The sequence below is a fragment of the Anolis sagrei genome, chromosome 6, assembly GCF_037176765.1.
Source record: "Anolis sagrei isolate rAnoSag1 chromosome 6, rAnoSag1.mat, whole genome shotgun sequence".
NCBI classification, from domain to species: domain Eukaryota; kingdom Metazoa; phylum Chordata; class Lepidosauria; order Squamata; family Dactyloidae; genus Anolis; species Anolis sagrei.
In genome coordinates, this window is record NC_090026.1 from 12,221,252 (window position 1) to 12,244,561 (window position 23,310).

Sequence of the window (23,310 nt, forward strand, 5' to 3'; positions counted from 1 at the left end):
AAAGATTATTTATAAAACAAGACAGATGCTTTAAAGGAAACTGCGAAGGGGAAATTGACAAATCATATGGTCTAAACATTCAATGCTTACGATACTTCCTCAATGGACAGCTGATTGGGCTCTTTCCTGAAATCTCTCTCTTCATAAGTGATGTGGAGCTGAGAAAGGACTCCAGGAATGATCAGATCTCCTGCATGATAATATTCATAAAGAATAGGCAGATGCTTGCTGACGGCACATTTAGGAACAGGAAGAATCTTGCATATGCCCACTGGGAGCAACACCAAAACCAACGTCATAAACACCACCAGCTTTGAAGAAAATAAGCGTTCAGAGAAACAATCCATCTTTTGTGGTTCAGCCATTCAGTTCTGCAACACAGTCTGTTGAACATGGATATTTACTTGGTTGAAAACAAGAGCAAATGGTGTTGACAGAACTCTGTCCAGACTATGAATTCTGCAGGCGTAGGGGATATTAGTAGCAATTTCAAAGCTTATTTTTCAGTTCTGCTAGTGGCATATAGAATTCCTTAGGGACTTTGGGAAGAAATCAACATGATCCTAATTTGAAAATTGCTGAGGTGGTAATCATTTCTTAGAATGACAGTTATTCCAGGTAACAGCATGTTTCACATACTATATGATTTTAATTGTTTTATATCGAGCAATATGTGTTTTTTAAAACATTTTTAACATTGTTTTTTAAGCTGCCTAGGGTCCCACTCTGGAAAAGGCAGCTTATTAATACAAACAAACAAGCAAGAATCATATAGAATTTGAAGACTCATGAACCTTCTCTTGAATAAAGCCTTCTCAGATCTGGAGCTATGTGAGAATTATTGCAGTATTGATGAGGACATATCGGAAATATAGATATTTATACATATGTTGTATGCACATTAGAAGCACTGAAATGTAGAAAAATCAGATTCTGTCTGTATTAGGAAGCTAACAGGACAAAAGGATGCTGAAGGAGATCTGAAGGGGGGATGGCTGTTATCTGTAATTCTAGAGGCCTGGCACAGCTTAGTACAGGCCATACCTTATGACTTCTAAAAGTAAGGAGTCTCTCTCCCTCCCTCCTGACAAGTCAAAAGTAGGCCCCTTGATGGATCTGTGTAAGCTGAATACTAGTATCTCTCTTGTTGCAATCTGCTCTTTAGAAAAAAATATATGGAGACATGCCTAATTCATGTAGTAAAATAGAATTCAATCTTTCTATGATGCCTAAGGTGACGTAGTGATGATGTTAACATATGTAGAAGCATGTTTCTTTGTTTGCCTGCATTTGAAGATGTATATAAGGGAAAGTCAACGACTTTATCCTCACTCTGGTTTGCTTTTGGAGGAGATTCCATGCCAGGGTCTGAGCTGAAAATAAAACTGTACTTTTCTTCCACAAACAAAGGATCACTTTTGGTATTATCTCTCCTATCAGCTGCAACAATATTAACTCAGTACTTCCACTGGAAAAAATATCAAGTGTGGATTTTTGGAGAAATCAGATTACCTTTCAAGCAGAGTACCAAAACGTTCTTGTTTGAACAACACGGGAAGTGTTTCCAGTTTGAATTTAAACTGTTGATGCTGTTCAAAATACTAAAAATCTTGACTAAACCCCCTCTGCATCTGTTTAAACTGACTTTCTTGTTAGGTATCAGGGATCTTTGTACATAGGGTAGGAAATAACTAAATATAAATAAACCACAGGAATCAACAGCTATCTCAGAGACTGACTTACAGAAGTCATTCAGAGATGTATACATATAAGAGGGAACTTTGAGCCTTATTGAAAACTAGGAAGAAATTTAATTAACTATATAATGCACTCATGATTATTTGGGGATTTAAGCATTTCAAGTTTTTGTCCTTATTAACTGCTTTTTGTTGTTTAGCTCAGGCTTTAGCAATATGATATAAATTTTAGGAGAAAATATAAATATGAGCAATGCTGCACCTGATGCTAGGATGCAGAAGATCTCCACAGTTATCAGATATATTCCCTTTGTACTCAGGTAGGCTGGAATAAAGGTGACCCATACACTACAAAATGCCACCATGCTGAAGGTGATAAACTTGGCTTCATTAAAAATGTCAGGAAGCTTCCTGGCAAGGAAAGCCACACTGAAACTTGCAATAGCCAAGAGACCAAAAGTGCTGACGCAACTATAGAACATTAGAGCTGAATCATTATCACAATCCAGGAGAATTCCTTTGGCCATTACCTGCATATCAAAGTCTAAGAATGGGGGAGAAATGATCAGGCAAACTATACAAATGATGGTTTTAATCAAGGGACAGGAAAACACAATAGAATTGACCAGTGGCTTGCCCACCCATTTCTTCGTTTTGGACCCTGATGTCGTGGCCTTGAAAACTAGAATCACTGTGATTGTTTTGGCCAACACACATGATAGAGCTACTGAAAATATGACATTAAAAGCAATATCTCTAAGTAAACATATGAGATGGTTAGGCTGACCAATGAACAAGAAAGCACAACTGAATGAGAGGAGGAGAGAAATGAGTAGAACATACGACAGACTGCGGTTGTTAGCTTTGACTATTGCAGTATCCCGGTACTTAAAGAAGATCCCAAGCACCAAAGCTGTGATAAAAATAAAGGTGAGGGAAATAATGGTTAAACTGACTCCCAAAGGTCCATTGTAAGACAAGAAGATAATGTATTTTGGAATGCATTCGTGCTGATCATTGCTTGGGTATTGTCCTTCTGGGCATTCAAAACACGTATCCATGTCTGAAAAGAAGAAATGACAGATGGAATGTAAATATAACCCATTTCATTGAATGTGCAGTGAACTGAATAGCACAAAATCAAGGAAATTTGTTCAAAATCTGAAAAGTTAGCTTTGGAGGCAAATGTTCAACACTATCTATCTAACTCAATAGTTCTTTCTCAATAAACTCAATACTTTCTCAATAGTTTTTCTATTAACCTATCTATAATTTATGTATATAGCTCAATACACAATATACTATCTATATTAACTTAATATAGCTTAATACACAATATATAATGTATATTAACTTAATGTATAGTTTATATATAGTTTTTGCAATGGTTTTCCCAGAGCTACCTGCCTAACCATCAGCACGTCTGAAGTCTTTCCTCTAAACTGAAAAGGCAGGAGAGATTCCAAAATGGAGATCTCTTCCCTGGGAGGAAAGGCGGTCCCTAGACCCAGAAAGATACCTTTCTGAACCAATAGCTGCAAAGGAGGCCTGCAGACTGGCTTTGCAGACTCTGATACTATTAACTTTCAAGGCTCTTGCAAAGCTGCAGCAGCCCTGGGAGAAAATGCAAGAGGGAGCAACCTCAAGCAAGTAAGGCAAATCAGGCTCCTGGGAGACGGAACAAGAGGTGTGCGAAATACCAAAAATTAGTTTCCTTTAGAAATATGAATTTAGTATGCCCCCTGTTTTGTTTCCTAAGTATTTCTAAACTAACTTGAGGGGTTTGCTTAAAATTCATTAATATTTTGTTTCATTAACCCACTCATTTATGCCAATGGAAACACTTCCAGGGCTTGTTTCTCTGTCATTTTTACAGCTATCAGGATGACACTTGCAACATTTGTAGGACACATTTATTACTGTAAGCGTTCAAATTTTTACTCAGCTCTGTTGAGTATACATACTACTCTATCATATGCATGCATAAATGATTGTATCAAACTGCCTCTTCTTTTCAGCAATGACAACCATTGTTAGATCACTGTTAGAGCATTTGAAAACATAACACTTCTTACCTGTCTCATTTGAAATCATGCCTGCAGGACAGGGAATACAATCGTAACAGCAAAAAGGCTCTCCTTCCTTCTTTCTCTTGTGGTAGCCAACGTGGCAATTATCATTACAAATGGAAAGAGGAGGTACCTGTACATTAAAAACCCACAATATTTGAACACTCAGTAAATACTTTTTCCATTTTTTTGTAATGTAATTTGACCCACGCTTAAGGGTTTGGCTCATAATTGTATGGCGGATTTGCTATCACATTGCACTTTTTAATACGATGGGCTATATGGACCAACAAAATTGTGCAGAGGTAAATTTCATGCATTAGCATGCCACACCTCACCCCACTTCTTCCCCCTACTTCCAAGGTATATCTGGATTAACCCCAATGTCAAATATCTTTTTACCAAAAGACAGGTGATGCTTCCAGAAAGAACAAAAATCTGTGGCAAAGCAAGTTTTTAGGACCCTCTTTGGTGTGCATCTGTGTCCCCACAAGCCCTTCAAAACCCGGGCTTTCCTGGGGGAGGGGGTGGCTGCATCTCATCCTGACTTCAATCAGGGTGGCATGCAGCCACCCCAAAGCCCCCCAAATGTACCTCTAAAAATAAAGTCCTGGTGTGAGAAGGAATGTTATTGCCACCGGGTAAGTTTAACTTTATTTTTAGGGGTATTTTGGGATTTGGAGGGAGGGGTGGGTGTCCTCTTGATTTTTTGGAGTCCTGGAGCCCAAGAAACTGAGATGGTTTTGTGGATTGGGCCTGGGAATCACATGACACAGTCCCCGGGCCAAACCTACACAGGGCCATAGCTGGTAAGACCAGGATCTTCCCTTTATATCCGGACCTTACCTGATGTTTAATTAATTCAGTTTTACCAGCAGCGCCATCTAAATACCTCCAGTAAAACCGAGGCAGATCCCACATTTTGGGTCTGTCTGGATGGGCCCTAAGAGTCAGCTTTGCTGGATTATATTGTGAATTAGGGGAATTTTTTTTGTATGTTTATAGTTTTTGTGTCAAATTATTTTATTGATACTATCCCATTGTGAAATCTATGGATACATACAGGGAATATGAAGTATTTACACAAATGAATGAACTTCCACCTTGATAAAGGAGTCTGTTGGCTAAAGGATATGTATACCATGGAATAAAATATACCCTTTGATCCTTTGACACCATCTCTTTGAGTGACTGATGTTCTGCCTCTCCTCTTGTTTTTCTGTGAAGTATACAATTGTTTTCTGTCACTATTCTTGTATTTGCCATTTCCTTGGCATATTTTATTTATAATTGGTGCTCCTTTGATCATTGACTTAGCTTCTTGATCGGTCAAGTGCAAAAGGTAAGATTTTGCCAGACAAAGGTTTAGTTTGAGTTTGCTTTATGCTATAACCACCTTCATGATATGGCACAGGGGGTGAATTATTTCAGAATTTGGACAGTAATCCACAACTTTACCTTTAGAGATAAGTCTGGATTTGAACATGTTTATGGATCCTTACTTGGTTAAAGTAGGTAGGCCATATGATGTCATCCTCAGAGATGGTGAACACATTGCCATGTGGAGCATGAGGGTTAATTGTTCCAACTCTAATTCTCACGAAAGACTTGTTTGGGAAGGTAATCCAGTTGATAATATCAAACTCAGTTACTAAGGTACCATTTTGGTCAAAGGATATCTTGTCACCAGCACTGTTGTTAAATGACACATATCTCAGGAAATGGTGGAGCTAAAAAGTGAAGAATGAAAATGAACACTGATAATGTTTCACACCAGCAAGTTGTGGTTAACAATCTCCTTTTGCTAGTTCTATTTTTCAAGGACCACGGAACAACAGACTGGTTCAAGATTGGGAAAGGCATACGGCAGGGCTGCATCCTCTCACCCAACCATTTTAACTTGTATGTAGAACACATCATGCGATGTGCGGGGCTTGATGAATACAAAGCTGGGGTGAAAATTGCTGGAAGAAACATTAACAACCTCAGATATGCAGATGACACCACTCTGATGGCCGAAAGCGAGGAGGAGCTGAGGAGCCTTCTAATCAAGGTGAAAGAAGAAAGCGCAAAAGCTGGGTTGTAGCTAAACATCAAAAAAACCAAGATTATGGCAACAAGAATGATTGACAACTGGAAAATAGAGGGAGAAAATGTGGAGGCCGTGACAGACTTTGTATTTCTAGGCGCAAAGATTACTGCAGATGCAGACTGTGGCCAGGAAATCAGAAGACGCTTACTTCTTGGGAGGAGAGCAATGTCCAGTCTCGATAAAATAGTAAAGAGTAGAGACATCAGACTGGCAACAAAGATCCGCCTAGTCCAAGCCATGGTATTCCCTGTAGTAACCTACGGATGTGAGAGCTGGACCTTAGGGAAGGCTGAGCGAAGGAAGATCGATGCTTTTGAGCTGTGGTGCTGGAGGAAAGTGCTGAGAGTGCCTTGGACTGCGAGAAGATCCAACCAGTCCATCCTCCAGGAAATAAAGCCCGGCTGCTCACTGGAAGGAAGGATACTAGAGACAAAGTTGAAGTACTTTGGCCACATCATGAGGAGACAGGAAAGCCTAGAGAAGACAATTATGCTGGGGAAAGTGGAAGGCAAAAGGAAGAGGGGCCGACCTAGGGCAAGATGGATGGATGGCATCCTTGAAGTGACTGGACTGACCTTGAAGGAGCTGGGGGTGGTGACGGCCGACAGGGAGCTCTGGCGTGGGCTGGTCCATGAGGTCACGAAGAGTCGGAGACGACTGAACGAATGAACAACAACAGCCTTTGTTGTTATTATTTATTCATTCTGTCACTTCCGACTCTTCGTAACCTCATGGACCAGCCCATGCCAGAGCTCTCTGTTGGCTACGGCCATCCCCAGTTCCTTCAATGTTAAGCCAGTCACCTAAAGGATACCATCCATCTATCTTGCCCTTGGTCGGCCCCTCTTCCTTCCATTTTCCCCAGCATCATTGTCTTCTCCAAGCTTTCCTGTCTGAAGCTCAGGGGGCTTCAGCCCCCCCCCCCGAAATTCTCATGGTGGTTCGTGAAAAGGCCTTACTGGTGCATTACTTAAACTGTTATGTTTGTTCATATCATGATCTGATCACCATACTCAATATATCCCATATGCATGGGGGTATTGGGGTAATGATACAAAAGGTTTGCTAGGGTAGACCCTCTTTCACTCAGACTCAGCCCCCCCGAAACTCAGCCCCCCCCCCGAAACTCCCCCTGAAAAAAAATCAGCCCCCCCCCCCCGGAAACGAAATCCTGGCTACGGGCCTGGACTGGTTGGATCTTCTCGTGGTCCAAGGCACTCTCAAAATTTTCCTCCAACATCACAGTTCAAAAGTGTCTCTCTTCCTTCACTCAGCTGCAGCCTACTCTTCCAGAACACACTGATATCTTACCAAACTAGATTCCTGGATTACATAGCATTGAGCCATGACAGTTAAAGTGATATCAAACTGCAGTACAGGCAGTCCCCAAGTTACGAACAAGATAGGTTCCGTAAGTTTGTTCTTGTTGAATTTGTAAGTCGGAACAGGTACATTTTAAGTGTAACTCCAAATATATCTATATCTGTATCCATATCTATATCTATCTAATCCATATCTATAACTATACCTATACTTATACCTATATTGATATCTATTTCTATATCCATGCTTTGCATAGAAAAGGGAAGAATTAACACCCCTGTGGTATTTGTTTTACTGCCATGCCGCTGCTCAGAAGATTTCACTTCACTTTCTGTCCATGTGATATTTGGATTTTGAAATTTGGCTTGTTGTGGAAACAAATATTGATGATAAATCTTCATTGTATGGAGACACCTTTTCCTCATGATAACTTTTCCAGGAGTGAGGTTCACTTCTTAGGGGTAGATTTCTCTCACTCCCTGATGTTTCACCCTCAACTATGAGTTAAATCAGAGGTTAGTAACTCAGGGACTGCCTGTAGTTTCAGAAGAGTACTATAACAAATCTGAAACCATAACAGATTAAGGATGAAGTCACCCAAGTTTAGGTTCAAAGAGACCAGAGTAATCAAAGTTCACATTGTCCTAAATGTGAGGAGGAGGAAATTCTGGTGAAATGGAGATGACAACAGACCTAATCAGAAGCCAACCCCCCCCCCCCCAACACACACACACACAATCACACACACACACACACACAAAGCATAATCTAAAGATGTGGATCTTGAACAATTGCAATCACAACTATGGTGATATTCCTTCTCATTTAGTTTTACCTGCCATGGTAGCCAATTAACAATCTCATGGATTTGTCCCTTCCCCATTATTCTCATTCTGAATTGGGAGGATAACATAAACTGCAATGCATGGGCCACAGCAAAGACAGCATTGTAGACACTATAGCTGTGACCAGTCATGCTCATTTCAAAAACAGAAGAAGGAAGAGACTTCAGTTTCTCCTCCCCTGTGCATGTCTTTGCAAAATTCCAGTATGCGGTGTAATTAGGAAAGGAACACAAAAATGCATTTTCCCAGAAGTTTCTGAAAAAGGGATCTTTTTTTACAATTGGGTTTTGAAGAAATTTCTGGAAGCTTGATAGTTCTTTTGAATGAATTGCAAGGGATATAGAGCCATGGAGGAAACTGATGTCTCCAGACCTTAGGACAGGATGTTTTGTGAAATCCACCTGGGCAGTCAAAAGCAAGACTTTCCCTTTTGGTTCTATCGGCACAGGTTCATATCTTGCAAAGTTTATCAGTAGATCAACAATTAGTAGAGCAATAATCTGACCGTGTATTATGAACACTTTAGCAGTGCTGTCCATGAGCATTTTTAATGTTTTTAGCCCTTCATCCACAATTTGCTCAATTTTATCTGAAAAATCTTGCTTGGGGAATCTTTGTTTGAAGGCAATGCAAATGCCATTCTCCGAAAAGACTGGAAGCACATTTTGTACAAACCAGTCTCCTGTCTCATCCTCAAAGTAAATCACTCCAATCCATATCCAGTGGAAGTGTTGAAGTAACCGAAGAATCCCCGTATGTTGGTAGTCCCCATTTGGAAACATATGGTAGATGAAAACTCCTTCGATACTGTCATCCATCACAGGAACAGAGCCATATGTAATCTGAAGAAATAAATTGTTTTAATAAACAAGAGACCTCCTGTGATCGTGTCTTGTTGCTTTCCCTGGGAGAGGCCAGAATAAGGTATTATAATGGTTGGAGTGTTGGACTATGTTTCTGGAAGGACCATGAGATCACATTGGGTGATTTTGGGCAATTCACACCTTCTCTGCATAAATTGTGCTACTATACCAGGCATGGACAAACTTCAGCCCTCCAGGTGTTTTGGACTTCAACTCCGACAATCCCTAACAGCTGTTAGGAATTGTGAGAGTTGAAGTCCAAAACACCTGGAGGGCCAAAGTTTGCCCATGACTGCACAATACCCTTACTGTTATAAAATGTGGTTCCTCAGAGCAATAACAACCATGTCCTTCCATGCTTCATCTGCATTAATTCCACAAGAGTATTAGGGGGGAAAATCTAAAACTATAGACCTAGGATGAAGTCACGGAAACTCAATCCTAGTTTCACAAAGACCAAAACAATCAGTGTTCACACTATGCTAAATCCAAGGAGGAGTACCAGAAACTTCTGATGGAATAAAGTGTAAAGCAGACCCAAACAAAGGCCACCAAAAACAAACAAACAAACAGCCCCCCACCACCACTGTAACATACAAAGCATAAGAACTTGAAAATTGAGCATGTGCAATCACAACTATGGTGAGCTTTCTTCCCCATGATGTTTACTTGCCATGGCAGTTAATTAAGAATCTCATAGCTTTGTTCCTTCCTCATTACCCTCTTTCTAGACCATTGGTTCCCAACCTGTGGTCCGTGGACTACCAGTGGTCCCCAAGAAGTAAAATATGGTCCGCAGCCTCACTGTTACCATACCATTGCAATGAGAGCAACTGATGCCGTGAAACCCTCTTGTAGTCCCCAAGGCAATAGGGATGTCAGGAGGGGAGAGGCTGACTACCCATGAAAGGGATGACAACAAGCCTCCTGACTGCTGCTTCTCCTCCTTCCTCCCCCTGAGTGGAGCCATTCCATGTGGTGCTTGGAAGTGGGGGCACCTTGGTATCTTCGTTTTTAGGCCTGTTCCTGGGATTATTTGGGGTGCTGATTCAGAAAATTGCATTGGATAGACTACATCAGCTCTAGATTATTAAATGTGGTTTTCTGTGGGTGAGCAGATGGAGAGTACTGGATGGCATACGTCCTGTATCAGAAATTAGAGCGGATATGGTCTATCCAATGCAATATTCTGAATCAGCACCCCAAATAACCAAACCGGATCTAAAGTTGACCCAAAACTGATTTGTTGACCAAAAACTGATTTTGGCTAATGTTGGAGAGTGGTCCTTGGTCAAAGTGATCTCTGGTCAAAAAAGCTTGGGAAACACTGTCACAGACTGTGAAGATCCCATAGACTGCAGCGCCTGGACCACAACAAAGAAAGCATTGTAGTTACTGTAACTGGGAAGCCATTCTAACTTCAAGTAGGAAGAGACTCTAGCTCAGGGGTCCTCGAACTTTTTAAACAGAGGGCCAGGTAACTTTCACCACAACAGCATCTTTCAGGTACAAATACAGTCTCGTTCCATCCCTCAGACTGGGATAATGCTTCAGGCTAGGATAATGTTGCACAGAATGGGCTGAAGGGACTCCTTTTGAAGCTGATCCAAATGGATTCCAATTGCTCTGATTTACTTACAGATCTTTACCCATGAATTTAGTTTTGAGACTATTAAACAGACTATAAAACTACACCCAAAGTCAGTCCTTACCTGTGGAATCTTGTAAAGAGCCAGGATGGGTGCCATATGGACATATGAATTAGAATCTGGTCCTCCAATAACTGATACTGTGTTGTTGTGGGTCTCACACTTGTAGTTAGGGAGAAGTCTTTTCTGTGTCGAGACAAGTTCCATTGAGGCACGATAGGCTGATTTTGCACTGAAGTGGCCATCATATATTGAAAAGCCCAGAGTGGTGTTGGATAAGATATGAGGGTTTTCATTTACTTCTTTCACAGCAAACACCAAGGCCAGAATGTGCTGGTAGAGCTGAGTGAATACACTGCAATGAGAATATGTGGTAGATCAGGCATCCCCAAACTAAGGCCCGGGGGCCGGATATGGCCCTCCAAGGTCATTTACCCGGCCCTCGCTCAGGGTCAACCTAAGTCTGAAATGACTTGAAAACACACAACAATAGCAATCCGATCCCATCAGCCAAAAGGAGACCCACACTTCCCATTGAAATATTAATAAGTTTATATTTGTTAAAATTGTTCTTCGTTTTAATTATTGTACTGTTTTTGAGTGTTTTTTTTTGCACTACAAATAAGATATGTGCAGTGTGCATAGGAATTCATTCATATTTTTTTTCAAATTATAATCTGGCCCTCCAACAGTTTGAGGGATTGTGACCTGGCCCTCTGTTTAAAAAGTTTGAGAACCCCTGTGGTAGATCATAGTGGATCTGATTTGGTATTGCACTAAAGCAGACTGTGTGGCCATTGTCTATTAGAGTTGTGTGTGGAACCGTTTACCTTCATTTCATTTGTTCTTTCGTTACTTTCATTACATTTCAGTAATGGGAAGGCCCTCCCAGTACAAAAATCAGCTCGACACGAAGGCTAGCAGGAGCCGATCCCGGTTCCTCGGCTGCTTTCATTAGCACATGGCGCTCCATGCCTCCTGGCCTTGGAAAGAGATTGCATGTGTGTGTGGTGTGCCGGCCCAGAAAGTGTGGATGCCTGCCTGCAGCTGAATTCCTCCTCTTGAGTAAGAATGAGAACTTGCCTCCTTGCTTTGGAAAGAGATTGTGCGTGTGTGGTGTGCAGGCCCAGAAAGCATGCATGCCTGCCTGCACCCGAGTGCCTTTCCTCTAAAGTAGAAACAGGAAAGAAGCCTTCGTAAAGCGTGCATGCGCTTGCAGCTGAGCACCTCTCCTCTAGAGTAAAAACAGCTTCAATGCCTAAAATGATGGGAAGGGGAGCCTGGGAAGGCCCCCCCCCCCCAAATAGTGGGCTGATAGAAAACAGATCTTTCCACACTCCAGAGCAAAAATGGATATCTGCCCTCCCAATTTCGGGAGGCTCCCAAAAAAATAGATCGGGCCCCCACCAAAAACCGGGATCAAGGTTTACCCCGAAAGCACAACCCTATTGTCTAGTAAAGGACCCCTTATATTCAATGGTGATAATTGTTGGTTGCAAGCATATTTGCAGATCCAAACCCATTAGATGGTGATAGTTCTTGGTCGCAAGCATATTTGCACATCCAAAACAACTGGTTAGAGCCAAATACTAAATGGCCATGAATGTTGCATTTGTTGGTAGGTTTTTTGTTTGTTTTGTAAACTGATAGTATCTTTCATTCAGTACTGAATCTAAGACCATTTTCAGTACTGAATGAAAGATTCTATCAGTTTACAAAACAAAACAAACAAAAAAACAACTCACAAATGCAACATTCATTCCCATTTTAGTATGTGGTTCTAACCAATTGTTTTGGATCTGCAAATATGCTTGCAACCAACAACTATCACCATCTAATTGGTTTGGATCTGCAAATATACTTGCAACCAACAACTTTATCACTGGGTTGCTGTAGGTTTTTTTGGGCTATATGACCATGTTCTAGAGGCATTCTCTCCTGACGTTTTGCCTGTATCTATGGCAAGCATCACTACCTCTGAGGATGCTTGCCATAGATGCAGGCGAAACATCAGGAGAGAATGCCTCTAGAACATGGCCATATAGCCCGAAAAAACCTACAACAACCCAGTGATTCTGGCCATGAAAGCCTTCGACAACTTTATCACTATTGAATAATGATTACCAATATCTAATATGTCATATGCTCACATTCCAATGAAGGGAAATCGGATGGTACATAAAGCATGCCTACTTAATTCTATGTAGGTAAAACCTATCAACGGAATGAACGATCCTGATAAAGAACATTATCAAGACACATGCACTTTATGATTTTTTTTGAAAAGACAAAAAAATAAACCCACCTCTTACATTACATTGTCAGAAGGATCAAGAGATGGAAAGTATTCAAAGGTTTTGGGTGGTGAGAACTGAGTATGATTTTGCAAAATCCTGGTACTTACGTGATGTCATCAACGAGTTTAGAAGAAGGAAGTTCTTTAAAGGTCTTTGGTGATAAAAACATGAAACTCTGAGATATGATAGCAGCAATGTTGATTTTTCCTGGTTGATGAGACTTGTGAAGGATCGGAAGAAGTCCACTGATGTTGCATATAACATTCGGAGAGGTGCACACTGTGTGAGGCAAGAGCACTAATATCAGCACCACTATGACCATCATCTTTAGCAAACTGTGGTAGGACAGTTGGATTTTTCTGGCCATTCATTCATCTTAATGGTTTGGAATAAAGTGTGTAAAGTTGAAATTCCTTTTGAACAAATGATTGGAACACTCTCTGTCTCTATTCGACTCAAAACAGTCAGATACAAACATATATACCATCAATTACTCTTGAATCATAGTTTTGCTATTGATTCCTGGTGCTACCTAGAGATTGTAAAAAGAATTGCAAATAAGCATGGTGATTTTGATAATTGTAGGGAAAATAGCCGCTACAATAATGGGGGGTTCAGATGAAGGATGGACTAAGTCATTTGAATCTAGTTTTTGCTGGGATTAGTGGGCTGTATCATGACTAATTCTCCAATTTATCTATTTAATTAAATAAATGCAAATGATCTAATCTAGGTCTGGGCTATTGAATCACTCTCCCTCAGATTATTCAAACTAAGCCTCTACAATGCTTTAAATGAAAATGGTCAGACTGGTTAGGTTTATTTGCTACCATCTCCAACTCTGAATCTTCAATGTTTATTCCTGTCTACTCTCTGAGTTAATTTTTTTTACAGGGAAATCTCCAGGGAACTAGAGAAAATATTACCCCAGGCAAAGTGATAATATCATAATTACAAGGAAGAAAATCCCTTTGTAACTCTCACAACTTCAGTGAGAAAGCAAAGACAAAAATATGTTTATTACATTTTAAGTCGAAATCATACTTTCTTCTTTGGGACAGGAAAAAAAACTTCATATGGACATAGTAGATTACAACATCAAAAAGTTAAAAATGAAGCAACAAAAAACCCCAGAGATTTTCAAGATGGAATTTAGGAGGCACCAGAAATGCGAGACTTTCAAAATCATCATCGTCATCATCATCATCTTGAAGACTATTTGACCCAGCAGTGCTAACTAGAAACTATAAATCAATCAAAATCATAGAATCATAGAATCAGAGTTGGAAGAGACCTCATGGGCCATCCAGTCCAACCCCCTGCAAAAAAGCAGGAATATTGCATTCAAATCACCCCTGACAGACGGCTGTCCAGCCTCTGCTTAAAAGCTTCCAAAGAAGGAGCCTCCACCACACTCTGGGGCAGAGAGTTCCACTGCTGAACGGCTCTCACAGTCAGGAAGTTCTTCCTCGTGTTCAGATGGAATCGCCTCTCTTGTAGTTTGAAGCCATTGTTCCGCGTCCTAGTCTCCAAGGAAGCAGAAAACAAGCTTGCTCCCTCCTCCCTGTGGCTTCCTCTCACATATTTATACATGGCTATCATATCTCCTCTCAGCCTTCTCTTCTTCAAGCTAAACATGCCCAGTTCCCTAAGCCGCTCCTCATAGGGCTTGTTCTCCAGACCCTTGATCATTTGAGTCGCCCTCCTCTGGACACATTCCAGCTTGTCAATATCTCTCTTGAATTGTGGTGCCCAGAATTGGACACAATATTCCAGATGTGGTCTAACCAAAGCGGAATAGAGGGGTAGCATTACTTCCTTAGTAACTAAAGTATTTTAGTTTTCATACTTTCAGGCCTGGTTATGCAACATGGCAGTGTGAAATGGCCTATGACCACACCTCAAGATGTGAAATAAATGAAGAAAGAAGCAAATGTCTAATGGCAGCACTTTTTTGAAGATAGTCAATTTGCCTACCCATCAGTGAAATAACAAGACCAGACAACTGTAATAAGGGACAGCTTTTATTAAACTGTTACCTATTTAAACTTTCTTCATGAACTACAATCAGCTAAAAGTGGGGGTTTGAACTTGTTATTGTGTAAACAGAGGCAGTGGCCATCCCAGACCCACTTGTCAGTTGACATTGGATGAGACATCTCGGCTCCCTGAATAACTCACCATGAGTCACTACCAGGGCAACTGATTAGGAAAGCTGCTTAGAGTATTCAAAAACCAAATTGAGAAACTTCAGGGATTAGGATTCCCCAACAGCACCAAGGCCATTTCTGTTCGCACCCACTTCGGTTATGCAAACTCACTGGTGAGAGTTCCCATTCCTGGCCTTCACCAAAATGGGTGCCTTAGATGCACACCGAGATGCAAATGGTATCTCCATATTCCACATGACAGCCTGTTTAATGGCTCCACCTAATGCCAAATACCCATTAACTTCAACAGTGTAGGGTAGATGAAAAACCTCCAATTAAAGGTGTGTGTGTGTGTGGTGGGGGGAATCCTACCTGGCCCCAAAGGGACCCCTTGGTATGTTGGAGCTGAGAGGGATGAACACAAAAAGTGTTCATTCCACCATCTTAACTTGGTCTGTTCATAGGGGTGAGCAAATAGCCCTTCCCTTCTAGGAATGGCCAGAACAGGAAACCCAATTTCACCCAAACAGTAAAAAAGTCATAGCATAGGGATGAACCTTTTTTAAAGAATCTACCACCGGAAACATTGATATGAATTTTTTCAAATGGAATACAAATGCTAAAGAAGTCAAAGTATTGCCAACAACAATTTATTTAATGAGAAAGGTTAAGGAGAAGAAAGCAACAGGAACCATTCAGATAATGATATGATTTCAGTCTAAAAAAATAAACCAGGAAGAATACAGAACACAGTACAATAAATAGATATCCATGTAAGGTCTCAGGACTCTTGGCTGGTACATAACCTGTGGCAGCCGTAGACCTCATCCTTGTATAAGCTCTTTTAAAATAATGGCTATGAGCAGAGTATTAATGAAGTTCTGGCCTTCAGCGTTTTGTCCAGTTGGTAAATCTAAGACCAGTTCGGACGATAAGTGCTCCACACTGGTCCTAGAGGCAGCCACACACACTCTCCTGAACCCACTGTGATGGCAGGTTGGGGTTTACAGAAGACAATGAGAATGTCCATATATGAACCCCCGCGTTCCCTTCGATCATCTGGAGAGGCCCTGCTCACGATCCCACCTGCGTCACAGGCGCGTCTGGTGGGGACGAGGGACAGGGCCTTCTCTGTGGTGGCCCCCGACTCTGGAACTCTCTCCCCAAGGACATCAGACAAGCCCCAACGCTGGCTGTCTTTAGGAAGAGCCTGAAGACCTGGCTGTTCCAGTGTGCCTTTCCAGAATAGGAAATTCCTAGCATCATGTCCCAAATGCACTTTGTCAGAGTTTTAGGATTGTCTGCACATTGCACCTACCTCCAAATACCTCTACATATCACTTGTCAAGTCCAGCACCTTTAAATTTTTGTCTATTACACTTGGCCCGGCCCTTGGTTTTTAAATGCGTCACTGTGTCATTGTTTTTATTGTTCCTAATGCTTTGCTTGATGTTTTATTTGCTTATGACTTTATTGTGTATGTGTATGTTATTGTTGTTGGCGGCCTAGGCCTTTGTAAGCTGCATCGAGTCCTTCGGGAGATTTTGCGGGGTATAAATAAAGATAATAATAATAATAATAATAATGTGTCAATTTATTCACATAAATACATATGTGTTTGCTTTACACCAAAACTGCTATATACTTTGTTTGCACTCTATATTTTCGAGGATTCTTGTATTTAATTACAAATTAGTTATAAACATAGGTAAACACTCACAAGAACTGGGACTTTTGTACCTCTTATAATATTCACTGTACTGAAATCAGTTGTTTAATCCCAACTATAGCAGACCTAATTGAATCAATTGTTGAATAGTGAGATAAACATATGTTCATTTAGGGCACTCCCACACTGCCATATAATCCAGAATATCAAGGCAGATAATCCACAATATCTGCTTTGAGCTGGGCTATCTGAGTCCATACTGCCATGCATTCCAGTTCAAAGCAGATAATGTGGGATTTTATTCAGCTGTGTGGAAGCAATGGTTGTATTAACAATAGAAATCAGGCAATACTTACATTTCTTACTTTACGTGGAGCTATCTATATTCAGAGGAAGTTTGAAGATAGATGCATATTAGACATGTGCACTAAATTTGTTACTACCATTACTTTCGTATCTTCCATTTCTTCAGAAGCATGAAATGGAAATCCCCCTCCCCACACAAAAATCTGCTCTACACGAAAGCCTGCTTTTTTGTGCATCCAAAGTTGCCTCCTTGCCTTGGAAAGAAAATTTGTGTGTTGCGGGGCATGCAGGCAGACCCAGAGCATGCCTGCCGCTGAGTGCCTCTTACTCTAGAGTAGAAACAGCAGGTGCCAGGTAAGAAGAACACATGCCAGGAAGGGGAGCCAGAGGGTGGGAAGCGCCCCCCCCCACCATTAATGGTCTGATTTTTAGACCCCAAAAAGAAAGAACCAAAAAACAATCCTCCCATTTCATGAATCTTACAAAAAAGGGATCCCCCTCCCCCCAACAAAAGCTGGGACATGAAACAGGACAGGATTTCCCCCGAATCAGGCCCGTAGCCAGGATTTCGTTTCGGGGGGGGGGCTAAAAAATTTTCAGGGGGGGTTTCGGGGGGGGTGAGTTTCGGGGGGGGGCTGAGTCTGAGTGAAAGAGGGTCTAGCCTAGCAAACCTTTTGTATCATTACCCCAATACCCCCATACATATGGGATATATTGAGAATGGTGATCAAATCATGATATTAATAAACATAACAGTTTAAATAATGCACCAGTAAGGCCTTTTCGCGAACCACCATGAAAATTTCGGGGGGGGCTGAAGCCCCCCGAGCCCCCCCCCCCTGGCTACATGCCTGCCCCGAATGCACATGTCTAATGCATATATATACTGGGGAAGTTGTGTCTTAATGGTTTTTTATGCATAGTCAAGTGCTTCAGATTTATGACTACCAGTGCTCTATCTTCACAATGTCATTTGAGATTGGTGTTGCTGACATATTTCTCAATGTGTTCCCTCAATGTGTAGAAGGCATAGCAGCATCCCACCCAGACTACCCTGAATTCTATCTGCTATAGCAAAAATTGCCAAGAATATTTACATGATATGTGAGATAATATTAGAGAGCCAGCATTTTCATTTTCTATTAATCATTGTTTGTATCTATGGATCACAATGTTCTGTTAGGGCCTGCCTCCAAATTATGCATTATGTTAGAAGTGATTAGAAGAAACCACTACCTATTTCAATAAATATATTTATTGAAACAGGTAATGTTATAGGACTACATATTACTCTGGATGCTAGGTTAGCATTACTAATGGATGCCACAAAGTTGAATTTAGAAATGAAAAAAAAAGATTTAGTGATTATTTTACTCACAGTGGCAATAATTATAATTTCAAGGAATTGGAAAAAACCACTGGATGAAATGACACGAACTTTGGCCAGAAGACACCTAATGGACCAATGAGTGATGATCACTCACAAAAACACAGAAAAACACAGCAGAAGGGACCTAAATTATTTATTTATTATTATTTACTTCATTTGTATACTGCCATTCTCAGCCCTAAGGCGACTCATAGCGGTTTACAACAAGCAAAAACAAGGCGAACAATCAAGGCAAAAATTCAATGCGGCATCAACAAGGTACTTAAAAACAGTTAACACAGAAACAAATTAAACATTTTAACAGTAATAAACATTCAGTGGCGTTTCATAACTAGAATCATGATCCAAACTCATCAGTCGTAGTTCCATTTCCTGAAATTCATTGCACTGCTTATTCAAACGCCTGTTCAAATAACCAGGTTTTCACTTTCCTCCGGAATACCATCAATGAGGGGGCCAATCTGATGTCCATGGGAAGGGCATTCCACAGCCGTGGGGCCACCACCGAGAAGGCCCTGTCTCTCGTCTCCGCCAGCCACTAAATCATCTCCACTAAATGATGATTCAGTGCATGTGCGGAAAGAACTCCCCTTGCCCTACCCTCTCCTGCGCAAAGGAAAGACCATACCAGCCTTGAGAGTCAAACATGTGTGCATGGGAAGGAAGAAAATAAAGAAGGGACAGAAAAGGGGGGGGGGGGATAAGGAAGGAAAGTGGTAGAGAAGGAAGGAACCAGACTGTTCCATTCTCATCACCTACTCAAGCTTACAGGTACCTGGCAGTTCATCCATTGGATCTAGTGAATTTGCAGTGCTGCTATTAAATACTGGATTGATTTATATAAATAAAAATGTAATGTTAGTTTGTGGGATTAACACAACTCAAAAACCACTGGGCGAATTGACACCAAATTTGGACACAATACACCTATCAGGCCAATGAGTGACCATCGCTCAAAAAAACACTGAAAAACATAGCATATGAGACTTAAAAAGCCAAAAAACAAAAATGCATTACAATGCATGCACAAAACCACATATATACCCAAATATATATATATATACACACACACAAGATATATATGCAGACTAGGCCACAGCAATGTGTGGCAGGGGACAGCTAGTTTGCAATAAAAAGCAATCATTAAACTTTTGATTAAGTATGATAGAGAGTCCACTCAGCATGAATTACTGGACATGGAAGGGTGTTCTGGGTGGTGTTGATTTGAGCCAATTCTGTTCACCCAAATGCTTTCTCCAATAATTTTTTCGAGGTTAAAGCTAAAATTGTTCTCTAGAAGGTTGGGTACAGAATAGAAAAATGGCTGCTATTCAGGGCTGTTTCTTTGAACTGTGAGAAGTTTTGCACTATTTTGCTTTCTGACCATTTGTAAAGTTATGGTATTAGGATATGAAGCTTTAAACAGCTTGGGCCTAGAACACTTGAGAACAAAATAGTTTCTCACTTAGTCTACCAGTCTACCAGGCCACTGTTGTCACTGGAAGAGGTGATCCTTGTGGTTCTGATGCTGAAATGTTGGGGTTTTTCTAAGTCTCGTGGATAGCCAAGGGATGCCTGACAAGCTTAGCTAATTGTGGATAATGAAACAGGAACCGAGAATTACGCCAGGTTGAAGGCAAACAACAGAGACTCTATTCAAGTTGTGCAAAAGGGACACTTATACAGCACAGATAGTTGAAGGGTACAAGTGTAAAAGCAAACTCATAAGCAGACATTTATGTACAAATAAGTTTCCATTCACCACCACTGTTCAGTTTGAAAATTCCCTTCCTTTCCCCTGATTGGCCAGCGCTGAGAAGTCGGCCAGTGTCCTCCAAGCCTCTGATTGGTAGGAAGGCAGGTTCAAGCCGGTGCATGTCCTGATTGGAGGAGGCGGCGGTGATGTAGCTGGGGATCTCCTCTCAGCTGGTAAGGGAGGCTGTGGCCTGTACAGTAATTTCTTTTCTATAATATGGTTTATACTGTAAATAAAAATAACATTTCAGAAAAATTACAATGTTTTTGAGTGTACTTGCGAATCACAATGATAATCTTGTGCAATTTTGTTGAAAAATCATAGAGTCATAGAATCAAAGAGTTGGAAGAGACCTCATGGGCCATCCAGTCCAACCCCCTGCCAAGAAGCAGAAATATTGCATTCAAATCACCCTTGACAGATGGCCATCCAGCCTCTGTTTAAAAGCCTCCAAAGAAGGAGCCTCCACCACACTCCGGGGCAGAGAGTTCCACTGCTGAACGGCTCTCACAGTCAGGAAGTTCTTCCTCATGTTCAGATGGAATCTCCTCTCTTGTAGTTTGAAGCCATTGTTCCGTGTCCTAGTCTCCAGGGAAGCAGAAAACAAGCTTGCTCCCTCCTCCCTGTGGCTTCCTCTCACATATTTATACATGGCTATCATATCCCCTCTCAGCCTTCTCTTCTTCAGGCTAAACATGCCCAGCTCCTTAAGCCGCTCCTCATAGGGCTTGTTCTCCAGACTTTTTATCATTTTAGTCGCTCTCCTCTGGACACATTCCAGCTTGTCAATTTCTCTCTTGAATTGTGGTGCCCAGAATTGGACACAATATTCCAGGTGTGGTCTAACCAAAGCAGCATAGAGGGGTAGCATGACTTCCCTAGATCTAGACACTATGCTCCTATTGATGTTGGCCAAAATCCCATTGGCTTTTTTTGCCGCCACATCACATTGTTGGCTCATGTCCACGAGGACTTCAAGATTTTTTTCACACGTACTGCTCTCGAGCCAGGCGTCCCCCATTCTGTATCTTTGCATTTCGTTTTTCCTGCCAAAGTGGAGTATCTTGCATTTGTCACTGTTGAACTTCATTTTGTTAATTTTGGCCCATCTGTCTAATCTGTCAATAGCTAGAAAATTTCTTTCTTGAGGCTTTCTCATTTTGTGGGTACTTTTGAATCTTGCTTCCCTACATTGAAATGTAAGGGAAGCACTAAAGAGTCACCTAAAATTGATACAGATTCAATAATACATAGAATAAATAATTTGGAATCAATAGGAATTCAGGTACCAAAATGAAGGAAATCATGCTTTAGTAAAATCCCATTGATTAGAATGGGTCTACTCTAGCATTGCTAAAACTAGATTCAGCTCTGTGATTCTGTATGTGGAACATGTTTTTGCCTGGAACAGCCATGAAGAACCTATAATTTCGATAGGTGATTACCTCCATAGTAATTTTGAAATTAGTCAGGATTATGTTGACTTCTTCTCAAGGCCCCTAAGGAATTCTAGATGCCACAAGCAGAACTAGGAAATCAATATTAAATCTATAAATATTCTCAGTGCCTGGAGATTTCTAACTGCAGAGCTCTGTCAATCCATTTCCCCCATCTATTTCCAACCATCTTCAGGCTGTGTTTCAGAAGTGATTGATTGTGCTGCCAAAGATGGATTGTTTCTCTAAACATCTATTTTCTTCGAAGCTGATGGTTTTTCTGGCTTTGGTTTTGGTGCTGCTCCCAGTGGGTGTATGCAGCCTTCTTCCTGATCCTGAATGTGCCGTCAGCAAGCCTCTATCCATTCTTCATGATTATTACTACGCAGGAGACCTGATTATTCCTGTAGTCATTTCTCAGCTACTCCTCATTTATGAAGACAGAAATTTCACAAAAGATCCAAATCAGGTATCTCTTGAGTCCCTCTCGTAAGTAGTTGAATGTTTTACTTATATAATTTTTTAATTCTGTTTTAGTTACCTTTAGCTATATCGCTGTATCATTTTGGGAATAAAGTCATAAGGAAGAACCATGTCATCTTGACACTCTTCTGAATCATAGAGTAACAATCATTTGGTGGCAGGTTTGAACACTGATAATTGTGAGCATTTCTTTACATGTGTCAGGTGCCGTGTGTCAACCTCTTATCCATGTCTTTGTTAAGATCATAATTGGCTAACAACTAGTCTTCTCATATCCACCATTCCATGATGCTTATAATTGTGGAGCTATGAGTTGAAGTCCATTAAATACTATATGTTAAATGTCTGAAATATCACAAGGCTCATGTCTTTGCTGCAAAAGATTAACATAATTTTTCATGCAAATGTTCACTACTGACTTCCAAAGGAAAGCCCTAAATAGTTTGGGACCTGCCTATCTTCTCCTAAGAATCTACATGGGCTCTAAGATCTTCAGAGGAGGCCCTTCTCTCACTCCCACCTCCACCACAAATCCCGGTTCATGGGGACAAGGGAGAGGGCCATCTTGGTGGTGCCCCCAGCTCTGGAACTCTCCCCCCCCAGGGGGATTAGACTGGTGCCCACCTGTACGCTTTTTGTAAAGACCTAAAATGTGGATGTTCCACAGTGCCTTTGATTAAACAGTTCACTAGATAATTTTTCCCAACTAGCCATAACCCAATATCTTGTTTCTGCACTTTACCACTGTTCCTTTCCCTGTAGATATATCCTAGCCCTACCATCTGACTCCTGCATTTTTCCATCTGCCCTGTCTATGTAACTGCAACTTTATTGCTCAAGCCCCTGCCTGCCTGAGTCTAGTATTTGATTATTATATCAGTCTATGGTTGATTGATAATGTCATTTAATGTTGTTTTTATGTTGTTTTATGATGTTATTCATGTACATTTTACAGTACTATGCTTTAATTCTGTTTGACCCTTTGGGGAGATGGTGACAGGATACAAAAACAAAGTACTTCTCCTCCTCCTCCTTATTATTATTATTTTGCTGTCACAAAAACACAGTATGTCACGGCAAGTGAGATCTATACGCTGGATTTCGCATCACAAAATCACAAGTCGAAAACTTCCCAAGCATCTAGGACTGTGTGATGCATTTTCAAATGATGCGCGCAGTTCCAAGTAAGGTGGCCTTTTGCAGTTGACAGATTGTGATTTTGTCAATGTTCATTGTTTCCAAATGCCGGCTGAGATCTTTTGGCACAGTACCCAGTGTGCCAGTG

General features: G+C 41.0%; 1 protein-coding gene across 1 annotated transcript; it reads right to left on the minus strand.

Moving 5' to 3' along the window:
• Positions 1-86: 86 nt before the first annotated feature.
• LOC132779237 (vomeronasal type-2 receptor 116-like) lies at positions 87-10,637 on the minus strand. Its single transcript, XM_067469580.1, has 5 exons — positions 10,602-10,637; positions 5,269-5,496; positions 3,773-3,899; positions 2,228-2,760; positions 87-311 (listed from the first exon to the last, which is right to left on the minus strand). The coding sequence occupies exons 1-5, from the start codon at positions 10,635-10,637 to the stop codon at positions 87-89; spliced, it is 1,149 nt and encodes a 382-aa protein (XP_067325681.1).
• Between the last annotated feature and the right edge of the window lie 12,673 nt (positions 10,638-23,310).

Coding starts and splice junctions, on each gene's coding strand:
- LOC132779237 (XM_067469580.1), bottom strand. CDS start 10,637: ATGGCACCCATCCTGGCTCTTTACAAGATTCCACAG. Junction 5,497..10,601: donor CTCTTTACAAGATTCCACAG/GTAAGGACTGAC, acceptor TTCACTTTTTAG/CTCCACCATTTCCTGAGATA. Junction 2,761..3,772: donor CATGATTTCAAATGAGACAG/GTAAGAAGTGTT, acceptor TCTTCTTTTCAG/ACATGGATACGTGTTTTGAA.